This window comes from Salvelinus fontinalis, chromosome 22, assembly GCF_029448725.1.
Source record: "Salvelinus fontinalis isolate EN_2023a chromosome 22, ASM2944872v1, whole genome shotgun sequence".
NCBI lineage: Eukaryota > Metazoa > Chordata > Actinopteri > Salmoniformes > Salmonidae > Salvelinus > Salvelinus fontinalis.
The window spans coordinates 10,186,954-10,214,795 of NC_074686.1; the positions used below are offsets into that span (position 1 = coordinate 10,186,954).

The 27,842-nt window shown below is 42.8% G+C and overlaps 1 protein-coding gene across 1 annotated transcript in view; it reads left to right on the forward strand.

Moving 5' to 3' along the window:
- The first annotated feature begins 499 nt into the window (after nucleotides 1–499).
- The window catches only part of LOC129819766 (tenascin-X-like), a 28,861-nt gene continuing 1,518 nt past the window's right edge, over nucleotides 500–27,842 (forward strand). The window contains exons 1-15 of the mRNA XM_055876337.1: nucleotides 500–676; nucleotides 3,409–3,988; nucleotides 5,761–6,942; nucleotides 7,558–7,673; nucleotides 17,096–17,249; nucleotides 17,377–17,655; nucleotides 18,432–20,749; nucleotides 24,773–24,860; nucleotides 25,324–25,443; nucleotides 25,726–25,878; nucleotides 26,020–26,162; nucleotides 26,281–26,413; nucleotides 26,516–26,667; nucleotides 26,947–27,043; nucleotides 27,594–27,755. Coding sequence (XP_055732312.1) covers nucleotides 3,595–3,988; nucleotides 5,761–6,942; nucleotides 7,558–7,673; nucleotides 17,096–17,249; nucleotides 17,377–17,655; nucleotides 18,432–20,749; nucleotides 24,773–24,860; nucleotides 25,324–25,443; nucleotides 25,726–25,878; nucleotides 26,020–26,162; nucleotides 26,281–26,413; nucleotides 26,516–26,667; nucleotides 26,947–27,043; nucleotides 27,594–27,755 — 5,491 coding nt within the window. The 5' untranslated portion in view covers nucleotides 500–676; nucleotides 3,409–3,594. The remainder of the gene's footprint in view (nucleotides 677–3,408; nucleotides 3,989–5,760; nucleotides 6,943–7,557; nucleotides 7,674–17,095; nucleotides 17,250–17,376; nucleotides 17,656–18,431; nucleotides 20,750–24,772; nucleotides 24,861–25,323; nucleotides 25,444–25,725; nucleotides 25,879–26,019; nucleotides 26,163–26,280; nucleotides 26,414–26,515; nucleotides 26,668–26,946; nucleotides 27,044–27,593; nucleotides 27,756–27,842) is intronic.

Consider the following 27,842-nt stretch of genomic DNA (forward strand, 5'->3'; position numbering starts at 1 on the left):
CTCACGACAGACATCAGACAATTCCATATTTTCACTTCCCAGAATCCCTCGATACCCCTAAAGCCTAAAACCACATTTCAATCACAGCACAAATGAAATATATTATGACTGTTTTTATTACGGTACAGAAAATACAGTGAGGATGCATATTGCAAAAGTCTGAAAACAGATGCACTCACAAGCCTTATGTGCAAATGTACTGTCTGAAGAAGCAAATACGACTGATATAAAACATTCAGATTTTGTCAACTGCCAAAAAAGAGCAAACGGAAGATAACGAGGAATGTCTCACTAACATCATAAATTGTCCAAGGAGAGGACAAAGATGAGTTCAAAAAAAGATTAAAGATTAGGCCCAGTTGTTCAAAACATCTAAAAATTCAGATGTTTTCCATCGAAATCCACCGCCCAAAAGGGACCCGTAAAGCACATAGAATTACATCAGAGAGAAAGAGGGAGAGGAGGGAGAAAGAGAGAGAAGTGAGAGAGGGAGGAAAAATTCTTGAAGTATGAGAAAATGTTACTGCTCTCCTCCCCTCTCTCTTTCCTTCTCCCTCCCGCTCTCCTATCCCCCTCCCTTTCTCATGGTCAGTCAATCAGAGCTTTCCAAGAGCAGGGAGAGGGAGCTTTGGACTGACTGACAGACATTGGTCAGGGAGAGAGGCAGAGTATCCAGGTAAGCCCTATGCATTTGTACTTTACATTAGCAATGCTTTTATGATCAAATTTATATTGACAATAAATGCCAAAGATGGTTAATTCATATCAATAAGAATTAAATCAATTCATTATTAGTTATATGAATAAAAAGTAGAGCTGAGTACATTATCTGGGCATCCTAGATGTACATTTGTAAGCAATGCATATTAGTATAAGTACTGAATAACTACATGAGGGAACGGTTTTAAACGGTAGGATCAAATCCATATGACTTTGGCCTGTAAACGTTTTATTACAGAAGTCTGTGATGTAGTTCATAGTGTCTGTGTAGACTTCAAATGGAAGCGAGTGAGTCACTAGTGCCAATACACAAAAGCATGCCATCCCTACCCGTTATACAATCCAAAACCACTCTACAAAAGGTGTATTGACAGGCATAAATAGTTTTGATATTCCATTGTATATTTTAATGTGTGTATGAGTGTGCTTGAATGTGAGAGAGCCGGAGGGAGGTGGGGATGTGGGAAGATGATGCAAACGCCAAAAAAGGATGCAAAGCAATTGGAAACACTTGACAGTCCATTTGACTAAGATATCTGCAGACAGAAGTGCTGTAAAATATATTGCTTTCTTTTGTGACTAGATAGTCATTACCAGCTGTGACAGGTATTCATAAGGAAACTTTTGGAGGATGTCAGTACTTTTGAGTCTATTACTGAGTTCCAGACAAGGATGGAAATCACAGAGAGTTGGAAACACCAGTTCCACTGTTAAAAATCCCCATGCTGCCTATCATTCAGAGAGGTGGCAGTAGGCACAGTAGTAGCTGAATTCCACAAAGCCTGGTCCCTGCTCAACTCTGTTGGAGGAGTTCATCAGAACTTCCTTCACCATGGAGTTGGGTTTCGTCAACTAGCGCAGTAGCAACCATCACTGTAGTAGCTAGGTGGACTTTAGTATTTTTTTCCTCTGCCTCTCCTTCCTCACTCTGTGATGTTAGCCGTATGTTGTGACTGCGAGTAAGGCTGGTGTGAAGTTTTGGTATTCCCGTGCCAGAGATATTATATGATTGTAAACCCTGAGCTACATAGCTTCGCGGGATTGGAAGCAGTGTAGCTCTGAGGGACTGAGTGAATCTATCCCTGAGTGATATGTGTCTGTGAGTCTCCTCATGCTGACAAGATACAGTGCATTTGGAAAGTATTCAGAACCTTTGACTTGTTCCACTTTTTGTTACGTTACAGCATTATTCTAAAATGGATTAAATTAATATTTTTCCTCATCAATCTACACACAATACCCCATAATGACAAAGCGAAAACAGGTTTTTAGAAAAAAATCATGTTTATTAAAAATAAAAAACTGAAATACCTTATATTCATAAGTATTCAGACCCTATGCTATGAGACTTGAAATTGAGCTCAGGTGCATCCTGTTTCCATTGATCATCCTTGAGATGTTTGTACAACTTGATTGGAGTCCACCTGTGGTAAATTCAATTGATTGGACATGATTTAGAAAGGCACAGACCTGTCTAGATAAGGTCCCACAGTTGACAGTGCATGTCAGAGCAAAAACTAAGCCATGAGGTCAAAGCAATTGTCCGTAGAGCTCCGAGACAGGATTGTGTCGAGGCACAGATCTGGGGAAGGGTATTTCTTCTAAAAAACTGTTTTTGCTTTGTCATTATGGGGTATTGTGTATAGTTTGATAAGGGGAAAAAAAACATTTAATCCATTTTAGAATAAGGTTGTAACGTAACAAAATGTGGAAAAATTCAAGGTATCTGAATACTTTACGAACGCACTGTACTTGCCCACCAAGGGCCTCGATTTATAAGCTTTTTCCAGGCTGCCGGAAATGTAATAACATGTTGTCGTTTCCTGGTGCTATTTTGTTTCCTATTCTCTTTTACTGCCCCCTCATTTTTTAAATCTCTGTATATTTATCTATTTCCCTCACTCAACTCTCTAGGTGCTATGACGTTATGCTGCTCTTAATGCTTTACCTCTCTGGTCATTTGAGCTGTACTGCGTGTGCATAGATCATTTGAACATCATCCACTTTTGTGCATATACATTCTGGGGATGTTAGGTAGGTTGTGACTTAACCTAGTTAATTTAGAAAAGACATAGCACATGTTACTGGACACATAGCAGGTCGAGGCATTAGGCTGGTGATATGGCAGCCATAGCATTCCATATTGTGAAACACGGCAGGTATGAAAAATGCCTGAGAGGACTGAGGATAGGCTGGTTAGGGTTCAGTCAGGTGAGAGAGGGAGGGATTGTGGGTACACTGACCCTAGCCTACGTGGTACGAACTGAGACTGGCTCCAGGTCAGACAATTGCATCCAAACCCCCTGCTGGAATGAGGAAAGTGACCTTATTGGGTCCCAGCGGTAAATCACATTATCCTGCATGGCTCTACCCTGTCCAAACACAAGCTTAACCCACACCAACTGGGCCACCATCCTTATAATGGGCTGTTCACAAATGGAAAACTGTTCAGAACCAGTTTGTGGTTCCACATGTGCCACAATCACGTTGCCGTAGGAAAATAGGAACGCTGGTCACAGAGTATATTGAATTACTCTTCTAGATAAACATTTTTTCCAAGCTAACATGCTGTGTTGACAGGGCCATAAACAACTAGAAGGCTATTCCAGCTCACTATAGCCACTGTGATAGTTGTTGTGCTTACATGAATTCAGGTGAATGTTTATTCTTAACTGTCTTGTTTCCCAGGGATACAGTGGTGACGGTTCTACAGAGTCACATGAATAAGGCAACCTCTTGATGACAAAAACCCTTGTCTTGTAGGCACCTCCACAGCAGAGTTCATCCCTCTGCCCCAGCCTTTCTTTGATAACTGTAATCATTTTTTAAGCGAATTGCCATCCCCCTCCACCTGAAGGCGACTTCCTGCCCAAAATGCCTCTTTTCCCATCCTTCCTCCTCCTGCTCCTCGCCTGCCCTGCCCTCCTGACCCCATCAGGTTCCCAGAGCCTGCAGACTGGGGGTCAAAGGGCACCCAGGAACACAAAGCCAGAGGGTGGCGGGCAGCCAATCAAAGTGGTGATCTCTGAGGCATGTGTTCAGGGGGACTCCAGTCAGAACCAGGGAAAGGAACTGGACCTTGAGCCTGGTTCCTCTCTAGTCCTTACCCATCGGATCCGACTGGTTCCGGGGTCGTGCGGAGGCGGGTGCGAAGCCGAGTTTGCTGCCCTGCGAGACCGTCTGGAGAGGCTGGAGAAGGAGGTGTCTGCCCTGAGGGAGAAGTGTGGAGGCCCAGAGGGGGGCTGCTGCACGTCCCAGCAGAGCAAAGGTACAGTAGGACTGCTGCCATGTGACTCACTGATCAAATGGGTCTGGTTTTGACCATTACACAGAATCTCCTCATAGCTCCTCTCATCTCACTGAAATCCCCCAACTGGTTCTAATTTGAGCGTGCACACACACACACACACACACACACACACACACACACACACACACACACACACACACACACACACACACACACACACACACACACACACACACACACACACACACACACACACACACACACACACACACACACACACACACACACACACACACACACGATCCATTACTGACCTCAATCATGATCACATTTATAAAACTGGCAGACTACAGCCATGCTCATATTATGATCTAACTGACCTGAGTAATGAGGACTCTACTAATGGGTTCGACCAATCAGAGCAAGTATAGAAAAAGGTCCAGCTCTAATTTTGTGCCCAATGTGATCTCAGACAATCCTCCTAATCTAGCTCTCCACCCTTCTCTCAATGTGGGACACTTTCTGCAAATGCAGGGATAGTTTATCCACTAATCTGTTTAAAATATCAATACACTCTAGCAATGTTCCTTCAAATTTTTGGGGGGCACAGAGTAAATTTCAGATCTGCTGAGTGCAAACTTGAACATTCTGAATATTCTGTGCAACTTCCAGCGCTCGTTTACTGTGAACAGAGGCTGTATCTGCTTTAAGTTACCGTTTTAACTGTGTCCAAGTAGGCTAATGTGTCTATTTGATCATAATGTAGGCCTACCTGAGCGGCCTACCATCAAAAACAATGGAGAAAATGCATTCCATAACATTTTAACATGGAAAAACCTGTTCTATCATTCAGCCTACAGTAGCAGCCAATGTGTGGTGTTCAATGTAGCCTACATTCCATGAGACTGAATAAAGAAAACATGCAGAGCTTGACATTAACCTGTTGATCCACTTGTCCTTCAGACAAGGAGGTGACTGAAAATGTTGTTGTGTTGTTTGATGCAAGAAACCACTTTACAAAATAAAATCCATTATTATTCCCATACCATTATTACATAGAATCAGACAAATTATGCTGCCCTATGTCTATTGACTACCTCAAAATACAACACTGCCCCTTTAAGACAAAAAAAACCTCTTTACCTGACTTGCTTTTCAAAGAGGTCTAGAAATGTACACTTTTTGTGCTCTTGTAGGAAGCAATCAGTCCCCCATTACTGACTACAAATGATCTATAACTGGGCTAATAACTCACTAACTAGTAAAGGATATGAACAAAATGTGCACACGTGGCTTCATGCAGATAATTCTATTTGATCTGGACTCACGACCACAGCTGTAAACACAGTCCAGTTCAAAGTAAACGGCACAAATCCATATATGGCAATGATCTATTTTCATATAGGCCTACTTGCAGCTCTGATTGGTTAAGCCGCACCGGTCTGTGTAGAGTATGGCCTGAGTCTTGCACAATAGAATCCTACTCTGATACGTTCTTGCATTGTTTTTTTCTTCTCTGTGTTGCATTGAAAGTGGTTAATATTGCGTTGATTCGATCACAACTGCCACAGTGAAGGGAAACGTTGATATTGTTAACTAAGAGGGAAAACTCTATAAAGTTGAGTGAAGTTCAATCTCGTGCTTCTCTCTGTGGGCTGATATTTATTTTACACTCTGTGCAGCAGTCCCGGGACTACTGCGCGCCTGCACATGTGCGCAGCTTGGAGGGAAAATTGCACTCTGGTGTCTTACTGTTTTACTCTTTGTCTCTGTCCGAACCCCCTCTTTAGGCGCTGAGTGCTCCATGCAGCCGGAGGGAGACGAGTGTCCTAACGAGTGCAGTGACCAGGGACGCTGTGAGGACGGCAAGTGTGTCTGCTTCCCAGGGTTCAGTGGGCCAGACTGCAGTTTGTCTGACTGCCCCGGGAACTGCAATGACAAGGGGAAGTGTGTGAACGGCCAGTGTGTGTGCGACCCAGGTTTCACAGGGCCAGACTGCTCTTCAGAGTCCTGCCCTGGTAACTGTAACAATAAGGGGCAATGTGTGAATGGCAAGTGTGTGTGCAACACTGGCCTCACAGGGCCCGACTGCTCCACCAAGGCATGCCCTGGTAACTGTAACAATAAGGGGCGATGTGAGAACGGCCAGTGTGTGTGCAACACTGGCCTCACAGGCCCTGACTGCTCCACCAAGGCATGCCCTGGTAACTGTAACAATAAGGGGCGATGTGAGAACGGCCAGTGTGTGTGCAACACTGGCCTCACAGGCCCTGACTGCTCCACCAAGGCATGTCCTGGTAACTGTAACAATAAGGGGCGATGTGAGAACGGCCAGTGTGTGTGCAACACTGGCCTCACAGGCCCTGACTGCTCCACCAAGGCATGTCCTGGTAACTGTAACAATAAGGGGCGATGTGAGAACGGCCAGTGTGTGTGCAACACTGGCCTCACAGGCCCTGACTGCTCCACCAAGGCATGCCCTGGTAACTGTAACAATAAGGGGCAATGTGTGAATGGCAAGTGTGTGTGCAACACTGGCTTCACAGGTCCTGACTGCTCCACCAAGGCATGTCTTGGAAACTGCAAAAACAGGGGGAAGTGTGTGAATGGCAAGTGTGTGTGTGATAGCGGTTTTACAGGGCCAGACTGTTCTACCAAGTCCTGCCCTGGCAACTGCAGCAACCGTGGAAAGTGTGTGAACGGCCAGTGTGTCTGCGATATGGGCTTTACGGGGCCGGACTGTTCCGCCAAAGCATGTCCCAATAACTGCAGCAACAAGGGAAGGTGCGTGAACGGGAAGTGCGTGTGTGAAGTGGGCTTCACTGGGCAGGACTGCGCCGCTAAGGGCTGTCCCGATAACTGCAGCAACAAAGGGCGCTGTGTGAAGGGGAGGTGTGTGTGTCGCCGTGGTTTCACCGCCCCGGACTGCAGCCAGTGTGAATCTGGGTTCACTGGAGTTGACTGTGGCACCGGTAAGTCATCCAAATATTCTCCATAAAACACTCTCGACTGTAATTGGCTTTTATATTGTCCAGTGAAACAGAGAGCACAGTGTATTAGCCACAGGGCAGTGCTAATACATCAGTGTCCAGTCAGTGTGGCATATAGGGTGGCAAGTAGCTTAGCGGTTAAGAGCGTTGGCCCAGCAACCGAAAGGTCCCTGGTTCAGATCCCTGAGCTGACTAGGTGAAAAATCTGCCGGTGTGCCCTTGAGCAAGGCTCTTAACCCTAATTGCTCCTGTGAGTCACTCTGGACAAGAGTGTCTGCTAAATGAGTAAAATGGAAATATAGTATTCCCTTCTATCCAAGTCAACATACTGTTATAAATGTTATAACGCGTTCAATGACTGTATGTAGACCTCTACCATATGTTGCAGCTTGATGTTACTTACACAAGTTGACTTAATGGACTTGGAAAAATACATTTACATTGACTTTACAGTTAAATGGGGGAAATGTAACAGCTGGTCAAAAGGATGCCTTATTGCCTTTAAAATCAATTCCACGGTAAACATTGCATGACATTGTTGGCTTGAATGACTGGAACTAAGCACCTACCCCCCCCCCCCCCCCCCCCTGTCTCTAGTCATGTCTGGTGTGTCCCAGCTCAACACCAAGGACGTCACTGAATCCTCTGTCACCCTCTTCTGGACCCCACCTCCAGTCCAGTATGACACCTACCACGTCACCTTCGCCAGCCAGGTAACAACACCCTACACACCCAACTCACAAGTTCTTATTAAGTTGTGAATCTGGGTCCTAACTAAAGCACAAAGTAAACTGAACTTGAGAAACAACTGTTAGACAACAGATGTATTAGCTGAGAATGAACAGTCACCAAAATGAACAGAAGGTTGCTCTCATGGCACGAAGCCCGGTTCTCATTCCAGGTTTTAAGACTTGTTTTGGGGGCAAATGTTGAAAAGGTCATGGTGGTGTGTTATTTCCATGACAAATCCCCAAATCGTTTGCCTAAAATGTCCCTGAAAGCCAAAGGGAATTCAATGGTGGCATAGAGTAAATAAAAACCTCTCATGGAAAAAGACATTGACTCCTTTGGCTTCTCATCAAATCAAATCAAATAATTGTATTTGTCACATGCTTTGTGATAGAAAAAAAGAGAAATCTTTTTTTTTTTTAAATAACACGAGGAATAAATACACAACGAGTAACAATAACTTGACTATATACAATCATGGCCAAAGGTTTTGAGAATGACACATATTAATTTTCACAAAGTCTGCTGCCTCAGTTTGTATGATGGCAATTTGCATATACTCCAAAACGTTATGAAGAGTGATCAGATGAATTACAATTAATTGCAAAGTCCCTCTTTGCCATGCAAATGAACTGAATTACAAAAAAACATTTCCACTGCATTTCATCCCTGCCACAAAATGACCAGCTGACATCATGTCAGTGATTCTCTCGTTAACACAGTTGTGAGTGTTGACGAGGACAAGGCTGGAGATCACTCTGTCATGCTGATTGAGTTCGAATAACAGACTGGAAGCTTCAAAAGGAACACGGTGCTTGGAATCATTGTTCTTCCTCTGTCAACCATGGTACCTGCAAGGAAACACGTGCCATCATCATTGCTTTGCACAAAAAGGGCTTCACAGGCAAGGATATTGCTGCCAGTAAGATTGCACCTAAATCAACTATTTATTGGATCATCAAGAACTTCAAGGAGAGCGGTTCAATTGTTGTGAAGAAGGCTTCAGGGCGCCCAAGAAAGTCCAGCAAGCGCCAGGACCGTCTCCTAAAGTTGATTTAGCTGCGGGATCGGGGCACCACCAGTACAGAGCTTGCTGGACTGGTCTACAATTATCTAGGCTGATTTCTTTTGATTTTCCCATGATGTCAAGGAAAGAGGCACTGATTTTGAAGGTAGGCCTTGAAATACATCCACAGGTACACCTCCAATTGACTCAAATTAGCCTATCAGAAGCTTCTAAAGCCATGACATAATTTTCTGGAATTTTCCAAGCTGTTTAAAGGCACAGTCAACTTAGTGTATGTAAACTTCTGACCCACTGGAATTGTGATACAGTGAATTCTAAGTGAAATAATCTGTCTGTTAACAATTGTTGGAAAAATGACTTGTGTCATGCACAAAGTAGATGTCCTAACCGACTTCCCAAAACTATAGTTTATTAATAAGAAATTTGTGGAGTGTATGAAAAACGAGTTTTAATGACTCCAACTTAAGTGTATGTAAACTTCCGACTTCAACTGTAAGTAGTACTTTAAATTATTTTTACTTAAGTACTTTACAACACAGTGAAGCATGGTGGTGGCAGCATCATGCTGTGGGGATGTTTTTCACCGGCAGGGAATGCCAGACTAGTCAGGATCAAGAGAAAGATATACGGCGGAAAGTACAGAGAGATCCTTGATGAAAACCTGCTCCAGAGCGCTCAGGACCTCAAAATGGGCCATAGGTTCACCTTCCAACAGGACAGTGACCCTAAGCACACAGCCAAGACAACGCAGGAGTGGCTTCGGGACAAGTCTCTGAATGTCCTTGAGTGGCCCAGTCAGAGTCCGGGCTTGAACCGATCGAACATCTCAAATCAAATCAAATCAAATCAAAACTTCAACTGTATGTTAATAAGGTATTTCAGTATTTTTTATACATTTGCAAATATTTCTAAAAAACTGTTTTCGCTTTGTCATTATGGGGTATTGTTTGTAGATTGACGAGAAAGTGTTTTGATTTAATCCATTTTTGAATAAGGCTGTACCTGTACATTTAGGCCGTACCTTAAATTTAGAATAAGGCTGTACCTGTAAAATTGAAAAAAGTCAAGGGCTCTGAATACTTTCTAAATGCCCTCTATACAGAGCATTCAGAAACTATTCATAACTCTTGACTTATTCCACATTTTGTTGTGATACAGCTTGAATTCAAAATTGATTAAATCTTTTTTTTTCTCTCACCCATCTACACACAATACCCCATAAGGACAAAGTGAAAACATGTTTTTAGAAATGTTGGCAAATTTGTTGAAAATGAAATACAGAAATATCTAATTTACAAAAAGTATTCACACCCCTGAGTCAATACTTTGTAGAAGCACCTTTGGCAGCAATTACATCTGTGAGTCATTCTTGGTACGTTTCTAAGAGCTTCCACACATGGATTATGCAACATTTACCCATTATTTTCAAAATTCTTCAAGGTCGGTCAAATTGGTTGTTGATCATTGCTGGACGACCATTTTCAGGTCTTGACATAGATTTCTAAGTAGATTTAAGTCCAAACTGTAAGTCGGTCACTCAGGAACATTCACTGTCTTCTTGGTAAGCAACTCCAGTGTAGATTTGGCCTTGTGTTTTAGGTTATTATCATGTTGAAAGGTAAATTCATCTCCCAGTGAATGGTGGAAAGCAGACTGAACCAGGGTTTTTTCTAGGATTGTGCCTGTGGCTTATCTCAATTCCATATATTTTTATCCTGAAAAACTCTCCAGTCCTTACCGATTACAAGCATACCCATAACATGACACAGCTACCAATATGCTTGAACATATGGAGAGTAGTACTCAGTAATGTGTTCTATTGGATTTGCCACAAACATAACACTTTGTATTCAGGACAAAAAGTTAATTGCTTTGCCACATTTTTTACAGTATTACTTTAGTGCCTTTTTGCGAACAGGATGCATGTTTTAGAATATTTGTATTCTGTACAGGCTTCCTTCTTTTCACTCTGTCATTTAGGTTAGTATTGTGGAGTAACTACAATGTTGTTGATCCATCATCAGTTCTCTATAATCACAGCCATTAAACTCTGTAACTGTTTTAAAGTCATCATTGGCCTCCTGGTGAAATCCCTGAGCAGTGTCCTTCTTCTCTGATGCCTGTATCTTTGTATTGACTGGGTGTATTGATACACCAACCAAAGTGTAATGAATAACTTCACCATGCTCAAAGGGATATTCAATGTCTGTCTGTTTCTACCAATAGGTGCCCTTCTTTGCGAGGCATTGGAAAACCTCCCTGGTCTTTGTAGTTGAATCTGTGTTTGAAATTCACTGCTCGACTGAGGGACCGTACAGATAATTGTATGTGTGGGGTACAGAGATGAATTAGGTAGGCATTCAAACGTCATGTTAGACACTTGCTCAGGAATGGCAGCAGGCAGGTGTGAGTGCATCTGCACGCACAGTGAGGTGAAGACTTTTGGAGGATGGCCTGGTGTCAAGAAGGGCAGCAAAGAAGCCACTTCTCTCCAGGAAAAACATCCGGGACAGACTGATATTCTGCAAAAGGTACTGCTGAGGACTGGGGTGAAGTAATTTTCTCTGATGAATCCTCTCTCCGATTTTTTGGGGCATCCGGAAAAAAGCTTGTCCGGAGAAGACAAGGTGAGGGTTACCATCAGTCCTGTGTCATGCCAACAGTAAAGCATCCTGAGACCATTCATGTGTGGGGTTGCTTCTCAACCAAGGGAGTGGGCTCACTCACAATTTTGCCTATGAACACAGCCATGAATAAAGAATGGTACCAACACATCCTCCGAGAGCAACTTCTCCCAACCATCCAGGAACAGTTTGGTGACGAACAATGCCTTTTTCCAGCATGATGGAGCACCTTGCCATATGGCAAAAGTGATAACTAAGTGGCTCGGGGAACAAAACATTGATATTTTGGGTCCATGGCCAGGAAACTCCCCAGACCTTAATCCCATTGAGAACTTGTGGTCAATCCTCAAGATGCGGGTGGACAAACAAAAACCCACAAATTCTGACAAACTCCAAGCATTGATTATGCAAGAATGGGCTGCCATCAGTCAGGATGTGGCCCAGAAGTTAATTGACAGCATGCCAGGGCGGATTGCAGAGGTCTTGAAAAAGGAACTGCAAATATTGACTCTTTGCATCACTATTACAGCACACAGAGAGTCCATGCAACTTATTATGTGAGTTGTTAAGCAAACTCTTACTCCTGAACTTATTTAGGCTTGCCGTAACAAAGGAGTTGAATAGTTATTTGACACAAGATATTTCAGCTTTTCATTTTTTATTAATTTCTAAAATGTTCTATAAACACAATTCAACTTTGACATTATGGGCTATTGTGTTTAGATTTTTATTTTTTATTTTTTTTATTTAACCTTTATTTAACCAGGTAAGCTAGTTGAGAACAAGTTCTCATTTGCAATTGCGACCTGGCGAAGATAAAGCAAAGCAGTTCGACACATACAACAACACAGAGTTACACATGGAATAAACAAACATAGAATCAATAATACAGTAGAAAAGTCTATATACAGCATATGCAAATGAGGTAGGATAAGGGAGGTAAGGCAATAAATAGGCCATGGTGGCGAAGTAATTACAATATAGCAATTAAACACTGGAATGGTAGAATGTGCAGAAGATGAATGTGCAAGTCGAGATACTGGGGTGCAAAGGAGCAAGATAAATAAATAAATACAGTATGGGGATGAGGTAGATTGGATGGGCTATTTACAGATGAGCTATGTACAGGTGCAGAGATAAGTGGTACAAAATCTCAATTAAATTTATTGTAAATTCAAGCTGTAACACAACATGTGGAAAAAGTAAAGGGGTGTGAATACTTTCTGAAGGCACTTTAGGTAGGCATAAAGTGACTAGGCAACAGGATAGATAATAAATAGTGGCAGGAGTGTACTGTATGTGAGTCAAAAGAGTTAGTGCAAAAAGGGTCAATGTGATAGCTATATAGTTAACCAATAGCTACCCGGACTAGCTATTTAGCAGTCTTATGGCTTTGGCTTGGGGGGTGGAAGCTGTTCATGGCCCTGTTGGTTCGGTACTGCTTGCCGTGCAGTAGCAGAGATCATTTTAGGGCCTTCCTCTGACACCGCCTGGTATAGAGGTCCTGGATGGCAGGGAGCTCGGCCCCAGTGATGTACTGGGCCATATGCAATACCCTCTGTAGCGCCTTGCGGTCGGATGCCAAGCAGTTGCCATACCAAGCGGTGATGCAGCCAGTCAAGATGCTTTCAATGGTGCAGCTGTAAAACTTTTGAGGATCTCAGGGCCCATGCCAAATCTTTTCAGCCTCCCAAGGGGAAGAGGCATCGAGAGTGCCTTCTTCACAAATGTGTTGGTGTGTGTGTGTACCATGATAATTCCTTAGTGATATGGACACCGAGGAACTTAAAGCTCTCGACCCGCTCCACTACAGCCCCGTCATTGTGGATGGGGGCGCGCTCAGCCCTCCATTTCCTTTTCCTTACTGTCGTTGAGGGAGAGGTTGTTGTCCTGGCACCACAATGCCAGGCCACTGACCTCCTCCCTATAGCCCGTCTTATCGTTGTCGATGATCAGGCCAACCACCGTTGTGTTGTCAGCAAACTTAATGATGGTGTTGGAGTCGTGTGCGTCCACTTAGTCATGGGTGAACAGGGAGTACAGGAGGGGACTAAGCACGCACTCCTGAGGGGCCCCCTTCTTGAGGGTCAGCTTGGCGGATGGGTTGTTGCATAGCCCCCACCACCTTGAGGCAGCCCGTCAGGATTCCAGGATCCAATTGCAGAGGGGAAGTGTTAAGTCCCAGGGTCCTGAGCTTAGTGATGAGCTTGGAGGGCACTATGGTGTTGAACGCTGAGCTAAAGTCAATGAACAGCATTGTCACGTAGGTGTTCTTGTTGTCCAGGTGGGAGCGGGCAGTGTGGAGTGCAATAGAGATTGTGTCATCTGTGGATCTGTTGGGGCGGTATGCAAATTGGAGTGGATCTAGGGTGTCTTTGATGATGGTGTTGATGTGAGCCATGACCAGCCTTTCAAAGCATTTCATGGCTACAGACGTGAGTGCTACGGGGCGATGGTCTTTTAGACAGGTTACCTTCGCATTCTTGGGCACAGGGACTATGGTGGTCTGCTTGAAACATGTAGGTATTACAGACTGGGTCAGGGAGAGGTTGAAAATGTCAGCACATGCTCTGAGTAGGTAGATAAGTGTTACATTTGCCTGCCCCTATTTGCCATTAGTGGATAATATGTAAGGTCATTTAAAGGTAATTTCCGATTGAGCCAATATATATAGCTTTTACCCTGAATGCAGTCTCCGCTAACGCCGGAACATTGCCTTTAAATTTCAATTACACTGTAACGCTGAACTTCTGCGATACGGACTGAATAGAGAGCCCTTCCCTTTCTATGCCAAATAAATCAATCCAATGATTGATCTTGAGAACAGTAACACACCACAGTTTGACAGCTGAGCAGCAGAGGTCCATCACAAAAGTTACTGGCAGGGGAGTCTCAGACCATGTCAGAAACAGATGACTCTCAATCCCTCTTAACTCACAATTACTGTGTTTTTCTATTTAAATTCAGTCATTAATTTCACTCAGCCTTGAAAGACTTTCAAATGGCAAAACCATTGTTTCACTGAGTAAAACCCTTTAGTGGACTGTTGGAGTACATAGCAAGGTTTATAGATCCTGTAAAAGTGCAGATATTCAAATGCTTTGCCAATAGAAATAGCAGTGGACATTATTCCAGTTTCTGTTTAATGATGTTTGGTGTTAACAAACTGTCACTACAGTAAGTACTGGTTTCAGCTGATACAGTATACTTCTATACTGGTTCAACTTATATGGTTGGATTCACAGGCATGGTAACCACAGAACGGAGGATACAATATAAAATAATAATAATAATATAAAATTAATATAAAAGCATTACATAAAATGTAAAACATATGACTGACATACCGGGACTTCATAACATGACATAAGTGTGTTGTTGTATTACATTTGTTCAGCAGCTCATGGTATCAATCAGTGGACTAAAAAGATCACACCCGGTATCCAATATCAAAGGTAGCTAACCGATGCAATAAATGAATTCCAGTGAATTCACAGAGACATATGCTACCAATTGTATTCAAAGCTGCCTTTGTACTCTTTGTGTTGAGTATAGGATGTTATTAGTGTTTCACTGATTTACATTACAGAATAACTTCCTATTGAGTTCAAGTTCAGTTAACATACAGTAGCCTGGACACTATGTATAAAGAACATACATTGTTATGATCTAATACAATATCCGGGCCATGTGAGGTCTCCCACTGTAAAAAACTAGATTTTCTTGTGTTTTATATATATTTCAACATTATGAGGTTGGAATAATACTGTGCAATTTAGAAAATTATGATAATGCCCTTTTAGTGTAAGAGCTGTTTGAAAAGACTGCCTGAAATTTCAGCCTGTTTTGGTGAGATGGAGTTGTGGTGACATCACCAGGTGGTAAATTAGCTAATAGACCAATAAGAAAGAGTTCCAAACCTCTCTGCCAATAACAGCTAGTTTTCAATGTTTCTCTCCCAACTCAGACCACTCCCAGACAGTCCTAGCAAAATTCTAGCTTGAGAAATTGCTTGTTGCGAAGAAGCTATTTTTATTTCTTTTTAACCATTTGAATTAAAAATAATCAAGGTAAGGTACTTAATTGTTAGCCAGAAATGATTTGATATTAATATATAAACGGCTGCAGTGGACCTTTAATTAATAGAACATATGCTCCCAACCTGCACAGAGGGGTGATGTCAGATGTACACAATGACAAACTGGATTGATACTCATCATGCACATATTGTTGGCCCTTGCCATTACAGTAGACACACGCACTCTAGAGAAGCTGTATCCATGTCCTTAAAAGTCTAATCTACAACACTGAAACCAAGAGAAGCACCTTAATGACAACAAAAAAGGACCATTGGAAAAGGTTTCTGTTTAATGATGTTTGCTTGTAGCACCCCCAAGTGCTACAAGATTAAACAACCCTCTTTTTCCTACTTAATGGAACTCTTTCAATGTGTGAATGAGATTGTTGTTCTTCGTAAAAGGGTTCCGGACGAAAAAAAGAGAGATTTTTTGTTGTTGTTGTGAAAAACAGAGACTATTGGAGGTTAGTAGAGTGACGATTGGCCACAGCATCAGCACCAGGATGCATTCCAAAACCTCATTGCAAAACAACAGCGGAAACAGCCTATTTCCCGTACATGACATGGGTAGGTGTGAGAAGAAATATGGAGGAAGGGAGGACATCCTTGTAAAGGGAATAAATTAAACTAGTCATAGGAGAGTCAGAGGAGAAAGTCATAGCAACAATAGTTAGGGAAAGGGAAGGATAATGGGAGATAGAGAGAGTGGGCAGCAAGGGAGAAGAAAAGATGCAGATGTGGGATGCTTGTTGCTAGGGCAGCCGTAAACACTGTCAAAAACATGGCCCTGGCCAGAGAAATTACTTCACTGGTCGGCAGCTGTGACACAGCGGAAGAGAATGAATGAGGGAGATACACATTCATCTCTCATGTTTACAGATAAACAACACACGCAGACTAAACAGGACACAAACCCCACATTGTGCAAGATAAAGCACAATGACACGCTCAAAACTAGAGGCATATGACGTACGCACTCTGTAGGTCAACACTGGGCAACCTGGCAACCCAGCTGGGCCCCATTTCCCATATGAGAGAATATATTACACAATTGAGAAAAACTTGGAGAACACCCCCATATTGGAGTAACTGAGTAAAACCTGAACGTACTGCTTTTAAATTCATGGAAATAATGGCGTTTTCCAATACATAGATTGAAGAATAACAACCTGATACGGTTTTGGTTTTAATAGAATATTTTATAAGTTGGTTTCTCGAATGATCACATATCAATTAAGGAAATTGTAAACGTGAAAGGCTGACAACAGTTCTCAAAGCTTTGTGATCTACTGGATTTCCCTTACGTGTTAATAATTTATTATTTTCACAATACTACTATTACATCACTGGAATATGAGGCTGTTCATCTCAGTGACAAGAAAATAATAATATGATAATGAATAAATCTGAGTCCAGTTACTAATTTAGAGAGTAGGCTCGGTTGATGTTTACAAAAAAATCTGAATATAGGCTTCAGCATGACAGAATTTGTAAGTTAGCCTACTCCCCCTGCTGGTAAGCATACATGCACCCATTCTATATCATCTTTAACAGGTTCTAACTACAGTTACTTTAGCAAATTAACTGAAATACCAGTAGACCTATGAAGGAAAAGGGATTAATAATCCTCTTGATATCTGTTCTAACATTGACTTTATCATTTTCTGTGCCACACAGAAAGAGGGAGATCAGCAGATAACATCTCAAGTTGGAGGCAAGCTCACGGCCTACACCCAAACAGGCCTGGCGGCCGGGCAGGCGTACACAGTGACAATCACTGGAGAAATAGATGGGAGAATGGGCGCTGAGAGCACAGCAGAATTCACCACTCGTGAGTCAGGAAAGACTATTTTGTATCCCCTTATTATCATTATCATCTGCTACTTCGGTTATCGATAGACATAAATGCTAAGTAGTTCCCCCCCCCCCCCCCCCCCCACTGCTTTTCCCTCACCCAGTTATCTCTGGTCCCACAAACCTTCAAGTTGTGAAGACAACCACAACATCTGCAGTTGTCCAATGGGAACAATCGCAAGGAGACATCGACAGGTATCGCTTAACTGTTACACCCAATCAGACAGACGGAACAGCCAGGGGAAGACAAGACCTGACCCTGCCCCCTGAGAGGGACTCGGCCCAGATTGACGGTTTGGACCCGGGACATTTGTATGACATCACATTAGTGGCTGAAAAAGGCGGGATCAAGAGCAAGCCAGCAACAGTCCAAGTCACTCCTGGTGAGTTTTATTGGATGAGGGGGTTGCTTACCTTACTTACTACATTGTATATGAAAAGATCCAGGGACTAGATTGTATGAGAAGCGATCTTGATTAAGTGTGTCAGATTATAATACTATATTTTGAGATAAGGGAGTTGCACAAATATACAGTCATGAAACAACAAAGAAATTGTGAACTAAGCAGAAGAAGCAGGAGAAAGTCATCACTATGTTGAAAAAGAGAGAAATCTCTGAAACAAATTGGATTCCCTGGCAATGTGAATATGCAAGGGAGGCCAGCCCTGCTCCTGTGAAGTGTTATCCCACTAAAGTTAACATGTCTAGACACGTCATTATTCAATAGAGAAGGTCATTGGAAGTGAAATTAAAATGAATTTATGTACAATATAAAAACTCCTGGAGCTAAGCTGATCTCTCTTCATAAAATACATTCTCCTTTTCTTTCTTTCTTTTGTATGATTAATGCTGCTCTCTTTCTCGACAATAGTAGCACACACTTAACTCACAACATTGAATATTTCAGCACCCGAACCACGAGTGGCAAGGTTGTGTTGATGACCAAATGTAATAATCTTTCCACTTCTCTCTGCAGGTTTGGACAGCACATAGGCCAACTATTTATTGCACTAATGTCAATGCAGGTGTTGTTGGAAAGAATACTTTTTTGAATTGTTCAGTTCAAAGATAATATTTGGGACTTTCCCATTTGGATCTAACAGTGCTTCCCTCCTGTAGTTTTATCTTTGATTCCAAACAATCGCTTCATGCCTTTAGGAAAATCCACAAAGACAATATCCAGGGTGACCATGCCGGTAGCACCAGGAGTAGAAAGCCATGAGGGAGACTCAGCAGGGAATACAAAGCCTGTGAAGGACATCTTCTACACGAAGGCCAAGGGTGAAGAACCAGAGAGGGTGAAGGATTGGAGTGGACCAGGCTCTGTAACAGTCGAAGGCACCAATGGAACCAAAGAGGACACATCTGTTAGAACCAGTACAAGACCACTTGTCAACACAAACTACAGGGTTATACCTAAAACAGGTGATAGAATAACCTTTCCCAGGAAACCATACATTGGAGGCTCTATCCATTTTAATGGTACAAGAGTCGGCCAGGGTGGGAGGAGAGTGGGTCACAGTCTTCTGAAAAAGCCTACAAGCAGAAATCCATTGGAGGGGCCAAAGGTCAAGAAGACCTTGGATACTGACTCTAAACCAGAAAATCCCTTTGTTGGGGACAAGACTATAGCCTTAACTGTGAAAGAAACTAACCTGGAGACAAGTCCTCTTGGAGAAAAAGATGAAACTTTGACAAAGACATATCCTGTTGGAATCCTTCCTGTAAATGCCACTCCAAGCTCTGGTTCTGAACAAACAGTGAGTCCTGGCTTAAAGGACCTACCCGATAGAAAAAAAGATACAGAGATTGAAACAAATGAGCCAGGGCCAGGGACAGAGGGTTTGGAGCATACCACCACATCAGAAAAAAATACTACGGTTCACCCGAATGGGAAAAAATGTGTCAACAAGGTTAAATTGACACACAGGAAAGTCAATGTGACACGTAGAGAGAGAGTCATTGGAGGGAGGGTGAATGGCACAATAGTGAAAAGTAAACCCACAGCAGAGCAGGGTTTAGCTGAAAAAGAGGACAGTGCCCTAAAAGTGTCTGAAACAGGACATTCAAAGACAACATTTCATGAGCGTAACCTGGTAATTCACACACAGAGTAAAGCAGATGACATTTCTCCACACACCACACAAAGTCCTACATATCCAACTTCCTCTTCACCAGTGTCACCTACTTCCTACATGTCACTTTCTTCTTCAGCTCCCGCAAAACATGATGAATCAATGACCGGTATGGGTCAACCTATGACTGACAGAGACGTGGTGAATGCAAAGACTTTGCCTGTTCCCCAATCCCAATCATCCAACCTCCCTCCAGAGAGGGAGCCAACATCCTCCAGTGAATCAGAACAGAATGGTAAAGGACCATCTCCCTCCAACCCTGAGGACTCATACTCAGGTAAAGATCATGTTGCAGTAGCAGAAGAGGGAGTCAGCAAAGATGGAGAGAAAACCGCTGACGTGGGATTGTTTGGAACCAAACAAAACAGAACAAAGACTCTGAGAGTGGGCGGCTCACCACCTTTTCGCCGCCTACCTCCAAAGGGGCCCTACCAACGCCGCCCGAACCTAAATATGAGACCATTCCAAAACAGGACACGTTCACCTTTTTCAGCTCCCACAAAACAAAATGAATCAAAGACCGGTACGGGTCAACCCATGACTGACAGACAACTAGTGTTTCCAAAGACAGTAACGGTTTCCCCAGCACAATCCTCAACCCTCCCTCCAGATGCTCAGCCAGAGAGAGCACCAAAGTCCTCCAGTGAATCAGAACACAGTGGCAAAGGCTATTCATCATCATCATCCACTTCAGAGGAATCAGACTTTACTAAAGAAAATGTTGCTGTGGCAGAGGATGGTATCAGCAGAGATGGGGACAGGGCAACTGACGTGGTGTCGTCTGGAACTGAACGAAACAGGTCAAAGACTCTGACACTGGGCAACACACCACCCTTACGCCGTCTACCTCCAAAGGGGACCCAGCAACGCCGTCCACACCCAAATATGGGGGCATTCCCAAACAGGACACGAACACACCTGATACCCCCTCACCATCCATCAAGAGGCCCCATACGCAGACCTTTCCCACCTAAACTGACAAACAGGGACAACGGCATCATCATTCAAACCTCTCAACCAGGGGAGCAGGGCACCTACAGCACCAGCCAGAATGACACAAACACAGACCTTAAGCCCAAAACTCTCCTCAGGAAAATAAATGCCACAGCTGGTAAAATAGCACGAGATCAAACATACATAAGAAATAACAGTAGCTTGGGCCAAAGGGGCCAAGATTTTAAAACAGGCCATTCTGACCAAGGTAGCCAAGTGAGTAAGAATGCTGACTCAAGAGACAGCCCAAACCAGATAAATGGGTCAGATGTCACTACTACTGGAAAAACAGGCCAGCCTCTAAACTCAGTGGGGGTTCAAAGCATAACCTCAGGAGGGTTCATACTCGTTTGGGAAGCACCAGAGGGGATGTACAGAAATTTCATAGTAACCCGGGAAGAGCATGGAAGTAAGAATGAGGCAGAGAAAGAGGAGGAGAAGGAAGAGGAAGAGGAGGAGAGTGAGTCAGAGGAGGATAGGCAGGAAGAAAGGGAGGCGGAGGGACAAACTGAGAAGGAGAACAAGGGGAATGAGGAGGAAAGTGAAATGGGGGTGAGTCAAGGTAAGGAGGGCGTGGAGGAGAACACTGTTATCAATAGCAAAAGTGATAACCAAAGACAGAGCAGCGACCGTAATGCTACGGCTAAAGTTGGTGACGGTGGTACAATCAAGTTCTTCAAAGTCCTTCCGGGGTCAGCTCGCTCATTCCCATTCCAGAATCTCCATCCACAGACCCGCTATTCCTTGTCCGTGTTTGGGAAGGGTCCCGGACTACACTCCAAAATTCACAGACTCATCGTCAGCACAGGTACTGGCCATAGTTTAAACTCTACCAACCTCTACAAGGGTTCATTCATTATTGTTCAAATACAGGACTTCGCTTTTCTTGAACTATGCAAGTTATTCCAGACACCCAAGTTAGATGCCGATACATCCTCACACCATTTTAGGTGAGGTACACTTGCACATCTGCTTGATCCATATCCATTTCAAGAGCCGTCACACTCTTGATACTGTAACTTCCTAAATTACAGTACTTCCTCATGTATGCTGTTCATTTGCATCATCTGCTTATTGGCACCGTGAGCCGTGTTTCTTTTGGTTTGTCCTTGACAACCGAGGGCTTTTAATTAAAGCAATGTCCAAAGCTTTAATTACAAAATATGCAATGACCAAATAACCATGCATATCTGCTAATTCAATTGTATTTCATGTTAACCCCTTGTTTATGCCACGTGGTGCAGTGATGCGTGCAACTGTGATGTGTGGTGTTCATACTGGGCGCATTGTGGAAAAACAGGTATGATTGCCAAAACACACAGGGGAAATGGGCAGTTGTTTACTGGGAAACTATTTGAAGTGCGTCCCATCAACAAATGTCATTTCCGAAATGTAATCCATAATCATTGCATTTGTAACAGTTGCAGATCCAGGTTTTTGATCAGTGATACATCTTACACAATAAACACATAGTCTCCCTGGTCCATATACGACATATCATATACAGCCTGTGTTTTCCATTTTGTACATGTACAGTATGTCAACCCAAACACATCCATGTGTTAAGCACATACGGTGCATTCAGAAAGGATTCATACCCCTTGACTTATTCCACATTTTGTTGTGCTACAGCTTGAATTCAAAATTGATTAAATCTTTGTTTTTTACCCATCTACACACAATACCGCAAATTGACAAAGTAAAAACATGTTTTTAGATTTTTTTTCAAAGGTATTGAACATTAAATACAGTAATATCTAATTTACATAAGTATTCACACCCCTGAGTTAATACTTTGTAGAAGCACTTCTGGCGGCGATTACAGCTGTGAGTCTTTTTGGGGAAGTCTCTAAGAGCTTTGCACTCCTGGATTGTACAATATTTGTCCATTATTCTTTAAAAAAAATCTTTGAGCTCTGTCAAGTTGATTGTTGATCATTGCTAGTCAGCCATTTTCAAGCCGATTTAAGTCAAAACTGTAACTAGGCCACTCAGGAACATTCAATGGCGTCTTGGTAAGCAACTCCAGTGTATATACGGCCTTGTGTTTTAGGTTATTGTCCTGCTGAAAGGGGAATTTGTCTCCCAGTGTCTGTTGGAAAGCAGACAACCAGGTTTTCCTCTAGGACTTTGCCTGTGCTTATAGCTGTATTCCGTTTCTTGTTTTGGAATATTTGTATTCTGTACAGGCTTCCTTCTTTTCACTCTGCCATTTAGGTTAGTATTATGGAGTAACTACAATGTTGTGGAGCCATCCTCAGTTCTCATTTCACAACCACTAAACTCTAACCATTTTAAAATCACCATTGGTCTAATGGTGAAATCCCTGACCAGTTTCCTTCCTCTCCGGCAACTGAGTTAGGAATGACGCCTATATCTTTGTAGTGACTGGGTGTATTGATACACCATCCAAAGTATAATGAATAAATTCACCATGCTCAAAGGGATATTCAGTATCGACAGTATCTTGTCGTTGAATCTGTGTTTGAAATTCACTGCTCAACTGAGGGACCTTACAGATAATTGTATGTGTGGGTACAGAGATGAGGTAGTCATTCAAAAATCACGTTAAACACTATTATCGCACACAGAGGGAGCCCATGCAACTTATTATATGACATGTTAAGCACATTTTGACAATTGTTTTGACTTTCTAAAATGTTCTATAAACAAAAATTCCACTTTGACATTATGGGGTATTGTGTGTACTCAATTTTAAATTCAGGCTGTAACACAACAAAATCTGAAAAAAGTTAAATGGTGTGAATACTTTCTGAAGGCACTGTACTAATGAAAATTACTCTGATATTCATGAGACAATCTAAAAGACTTGACTCATTCAGCCACAACCGCCCTTCACTGCTGGTCTGATTTTCTCTCACTTAGGGTAAACTTTAAGTCAGCAACCTTGATTGGCTCCCTTCATCACTCACAAAACCCAGGGTAAGACCATGGTTGGTCTCTATGGTTTTTCCTGATCTTAAGTGTGAAATGTACAGATTTTAATCCTGTGAGTCTTTTTTATATATATAAAAAAAAAAGAAGAGAATAATGAAATTCCACAAGGTTTTAACGATTAGCTCTTTTTTTTCTTCCCTTTTTTGTTCTCCAGAGGGTGAGGTCTTAAATGTTATTTGGAATCATTATGGCAGGATTCTGCTCACTCAAGGTTGAAAATCTGTTGGTCAAAACATTTCTTATTCCTTAGAAATGATATCTCTTGCTTTATCTCTCTTATTCGTGTATTTAAAAAAAAAATGAGCGTTCAACTGTATTTGTTATCAACATCTTAAGATTTTTCCTTCTGTTATAACTATTTTAACTTTTTCTCTTTCCTGCCAACTTCTTTTTTTCCCTTCAGGATCAAAAGACCAGCTCAACATTAATATCTCATCCTTTTCCCTTGCTGCTTTCCAGGGTCCAACATCTGCATTTAACAGTGACACCTTTGTCTGTTTTAGTATATGCTGTACTGCGTATACTGTATATATGTTTGCACTGTACATATATACACAAACTCATTGGAGCACTAATTATAACAGCGTGAGTAAAGTATGGGTGCACCTACAGTTTAGGGCATATTCACCACAGGAGGTCGATGGCACCTTAATTGGGGAGGACGGGCTCGTGAAAATGGCTGGAGCGGAATTAGTGGAATGGTTTTAAATACATCAAGCACATGGTTTCCATGTGTTTGATGCCATTCCATATGCTCCGTTCCAGCCATTATTACGAGCCGTCCTCCCCTCAGAAGCCTCCACTGATATTGACCTTCTAATATGTTACTTCTCCACACATGTAGTAATGACTTACCTTCTCCTCAAGTCTACCTTTTCTGTTTCTCAAATGTATTGTAGCTCTGTTTCCATGTCCACTATTTTTACCTTCCTTTCTTTCGTCCTGTTTTTATTTGTCTGTCTTTGTTTTTATGTCTTTCTTCCTGTTTTTATTTGTCTTCCTTTGTTTTTATGTCTTTCTTCCTGTTTTTACTTGTCTTTCTATATCTTTTTCCTTCTTTCGTTTCTCTTTTTCGCTCTCAATCACACATATCATTCCCGTGCCATGCCCAGGCCCAGAGCCTCCCTCAGGTCTTCTCTTCAGTGAAGTGACTGAGACGTCTTTCTCTGTGTCCTGGACCAAGCCAAAAAGTCCAGTGAGTGGCTTCAAGGTCACCTACACTCACACACAGGAAGGTAGGACCTTACACAGATGTTCTGGGAGTCAACATCCTGACTGTTGAGTCACGTCACTTCATTGTGTGTTCTTTACATCTGTAGAACACTTCATATTTCGCAATTTGTCCGCTCTATTCCAGGGGAGCCGATCTCCGTAATGGTGGACTCTGGGGATTCCACTCTGGCACTGTCAAAGCTCTCTCCGGGGTCCTCCTATGAGGTCAGTGTGATATCCGTCCTTGGACTGGACGAGAGCGATGCAATCAAAGACCTGGTTATGACACGTAAGTTTACTGTTGACTTTCAGTTTTAGGATTAATGTTAATTTACAGGAAATTATCAGATTATAAATGATAGTAAATTATCAAGACTATCGACATCTATTTTTTTTTGGTCCTTTGTGATGTCTCGGCCAACGAATTTAAGTTAAGCATTAAAAACCACATGAGTAATGTGTGTTTTATTTCTTACTTTCGTGTGTGTTCTTCAATGGGTTCTGTGTTCTAATAATGGTTCTAGCAGGTGCAGGATCTGGGAAAGATCTGTGCATTTTAATATTTTCTCAAAGGGTCTATTCTGGAGCTGCTTCAATTAAAATGTCTAAATACTTTTTTAGTAAGAATGAGATTCCTATGTTCCATATGTTGCGAAATCCAATGGTATATCAAAGGGGTTTGAATTCACACTTTGATAACTTACACTCACTTTCTCTTGCCTTCATTTTTTCACAACCCAAACCCATCTTAGTCCCTGACCCTCCAACGGATCTCCAGGCCATTAATGTCACAGACACCAAGGCCTTGCTGCTATGGCGACCAGCACTGGCAACGGTTGACCGTTACGTCATAGTTTATGGCTCTGAAAAAGGTAACGGGTATCACAGGTTGGATATTCATTACAACAATATCCTGTGGGACTTTTTAAAACCCCTAGCCATATTAGAGCATTTCCCTTTCCAGTTGGAGCTTTCACAGGCCACAGGCATTCAAGATGAGATCACAATACTTGTATTGGCCAGCCAGTTTATGACCACCCCAACAGCATTACAATATAAACACTGAGAAATAAATTCAATCCTGCTGCCTACCTCTCTCCCCTGCCACTCACCTGCTCTCTCTTTGCCGCTTACTTGTTTCTGTGTCAACCAAGGTTCAGATGATGTGAAGATCACTGTGTCGGGCAACGCGGCCGAGCAGCAGCTGAAGGACCTGCAGGGCTCCACTATGTACACCGTCACGGTCACCAGTCAGTTGGGCAACCTGGACGGCGCTCCCGCCATCACCGTCTTCACCACCACCAGTGGTCAGTCCGGCACACACTCTCAAACTACCCTAATGCTTTAAACAGTCAACTCACCCGAGACAGAGAAGAAAAGGAAGGCTGCTGTTTTTATTGAATCCCACAACTGAGCTTCTTGTGATTGTGTCCATGTCCTTCTGGCAGGATCTGGGGGAGACGGGGAAGGCCCGCGTGACCTGAAGGCCAGTCAGGTGACTCCTCGCTCAGTGTTGCTGACGTGGAAACCACCCTCTGCCGCTGTGGGAAGCTACAAGCTGACCTATCAGACGGAGGGACAGGAGATGCAGGTAAGGAACTGATTAAAAAGGTAGAGACAGACACACATTCTATTTTATTCAGTACAGTACACTAGGACAAAATGCAACAAACACTGGTCTCGACAGGTGGCCTTTTTCTTCTCAACAGGAGGTTACCATTGACGCCACAGTAACGGAGTTCAAGTTGACCAGGCTGCATCCTATGTCCAAGTACACCGTGCAGCTACAGGGAGAGAGGGGAGGGAGCTATACTGCTGCAATTTCCACTGAGATCACCACAGGTAAGTGGTCAAATATATTTGACTAAACTGAACAAACTAAATACATACATCGAAAGCGCAGTTTCATAAAGTTGGTCTCTCTCTATGATTTTTTTCTCTCAGGGAATCTCCGGTACCCCTTCCCAAGTGACTGTTCCCAGGAGCTGCTGAACGGGATGCATGAGTCTGGAGAGGTGGAGATCTTCCCAAAGGGAAGGCAGGGAAAACCAGTGTTGGTCTACTGCGACCAGGTGACTGATGGAGGCGGCTGGACGGTAAGAGAAGATGATTGTGAGAGGGACCACACAAAAACTATCTTGTGGTATTTCATTAGTCCACTGTTGATACAGTCCCAAAAGGTTTTGCATGTCAGCAATCAAGTTTTCAAGACATAAGTCTATCTTGATAGACTTGATTGCTGACATGCAGAAAATGTTGGGACTGTATCAACAGTGAACTAACAAAACAAAAGAGTGGTATTTTACTTGAACTGACATGTTAAGGGTTGATTTAGCCTGGTATATGTCAGCTGTATGAGCGTGTGTGTATTACAGGTCTTCCAGAGAAGGATGGATGGGAAAACGGACTTCTTCCGAGATTGGAAGAACTACAGCAAAGGATTTGGAGAACTGAGTGGGGAATTTTGGCTGGGTGAGAGTCATTCGTCACGCGAAGTTTGTTTTCACCCGCTTCAGCAGCAGTGCACCAGCATAACATCAAACAGAACTGCTATATTGACGACACAAAAGCTAAACCATGTCACTTTTACGTAAACAGTGCAAGCCTTCATGACAGATCAACTCTGTAAATAGACCCATTGCTAGGCAGAGAAATTAAACAGTACAATGCCAGATGAGAAGGATCAATTTAATGTGGAAACGTATGGCAAGAGGGTAGAAAAAAGCAGACTACTGGCACTATTGGTGCACAAACAGAAGGAAAACCAAGAGCAGTAGCAGAGGGCTCATCAAAGCCCTTTCACTTTATTGGAGCAATTGGCTGAGCATTAGCGCAGGTAGCACAGTATCCACTATTCTAACATTGAGGGGCATCATGCTCTACTGCGCAGATCTGATTAAAATAATAGTCTTCGGCGCCCCCTGGAGGCAATACATATAGTTTACTACAGTTGGCTTGGCAGTAAGCAGTTTTTTTGTGTGCTATAACACCTTCTTTCACACTCATCTCTATCCGTATATAGGTAATGAGAACCTACACAATCTAACCAGCATGGCACCAATGACCCTACGTGTGGACCTCCGTGCAGGGGACGAATCCGTGTTTGCCAAGTACTCCACATTCACGGTGGACACTGTTAGGAGGAACTACGCTCTCAAAGTGTCTGGGTACAGCGGTACAGCAGGTATGAACAGAATCTGTCCACTAAACATGATTGACCTCTTATTGTGCATACTTCCACATAATCATTAAACCCCATCGTTTATTTTCT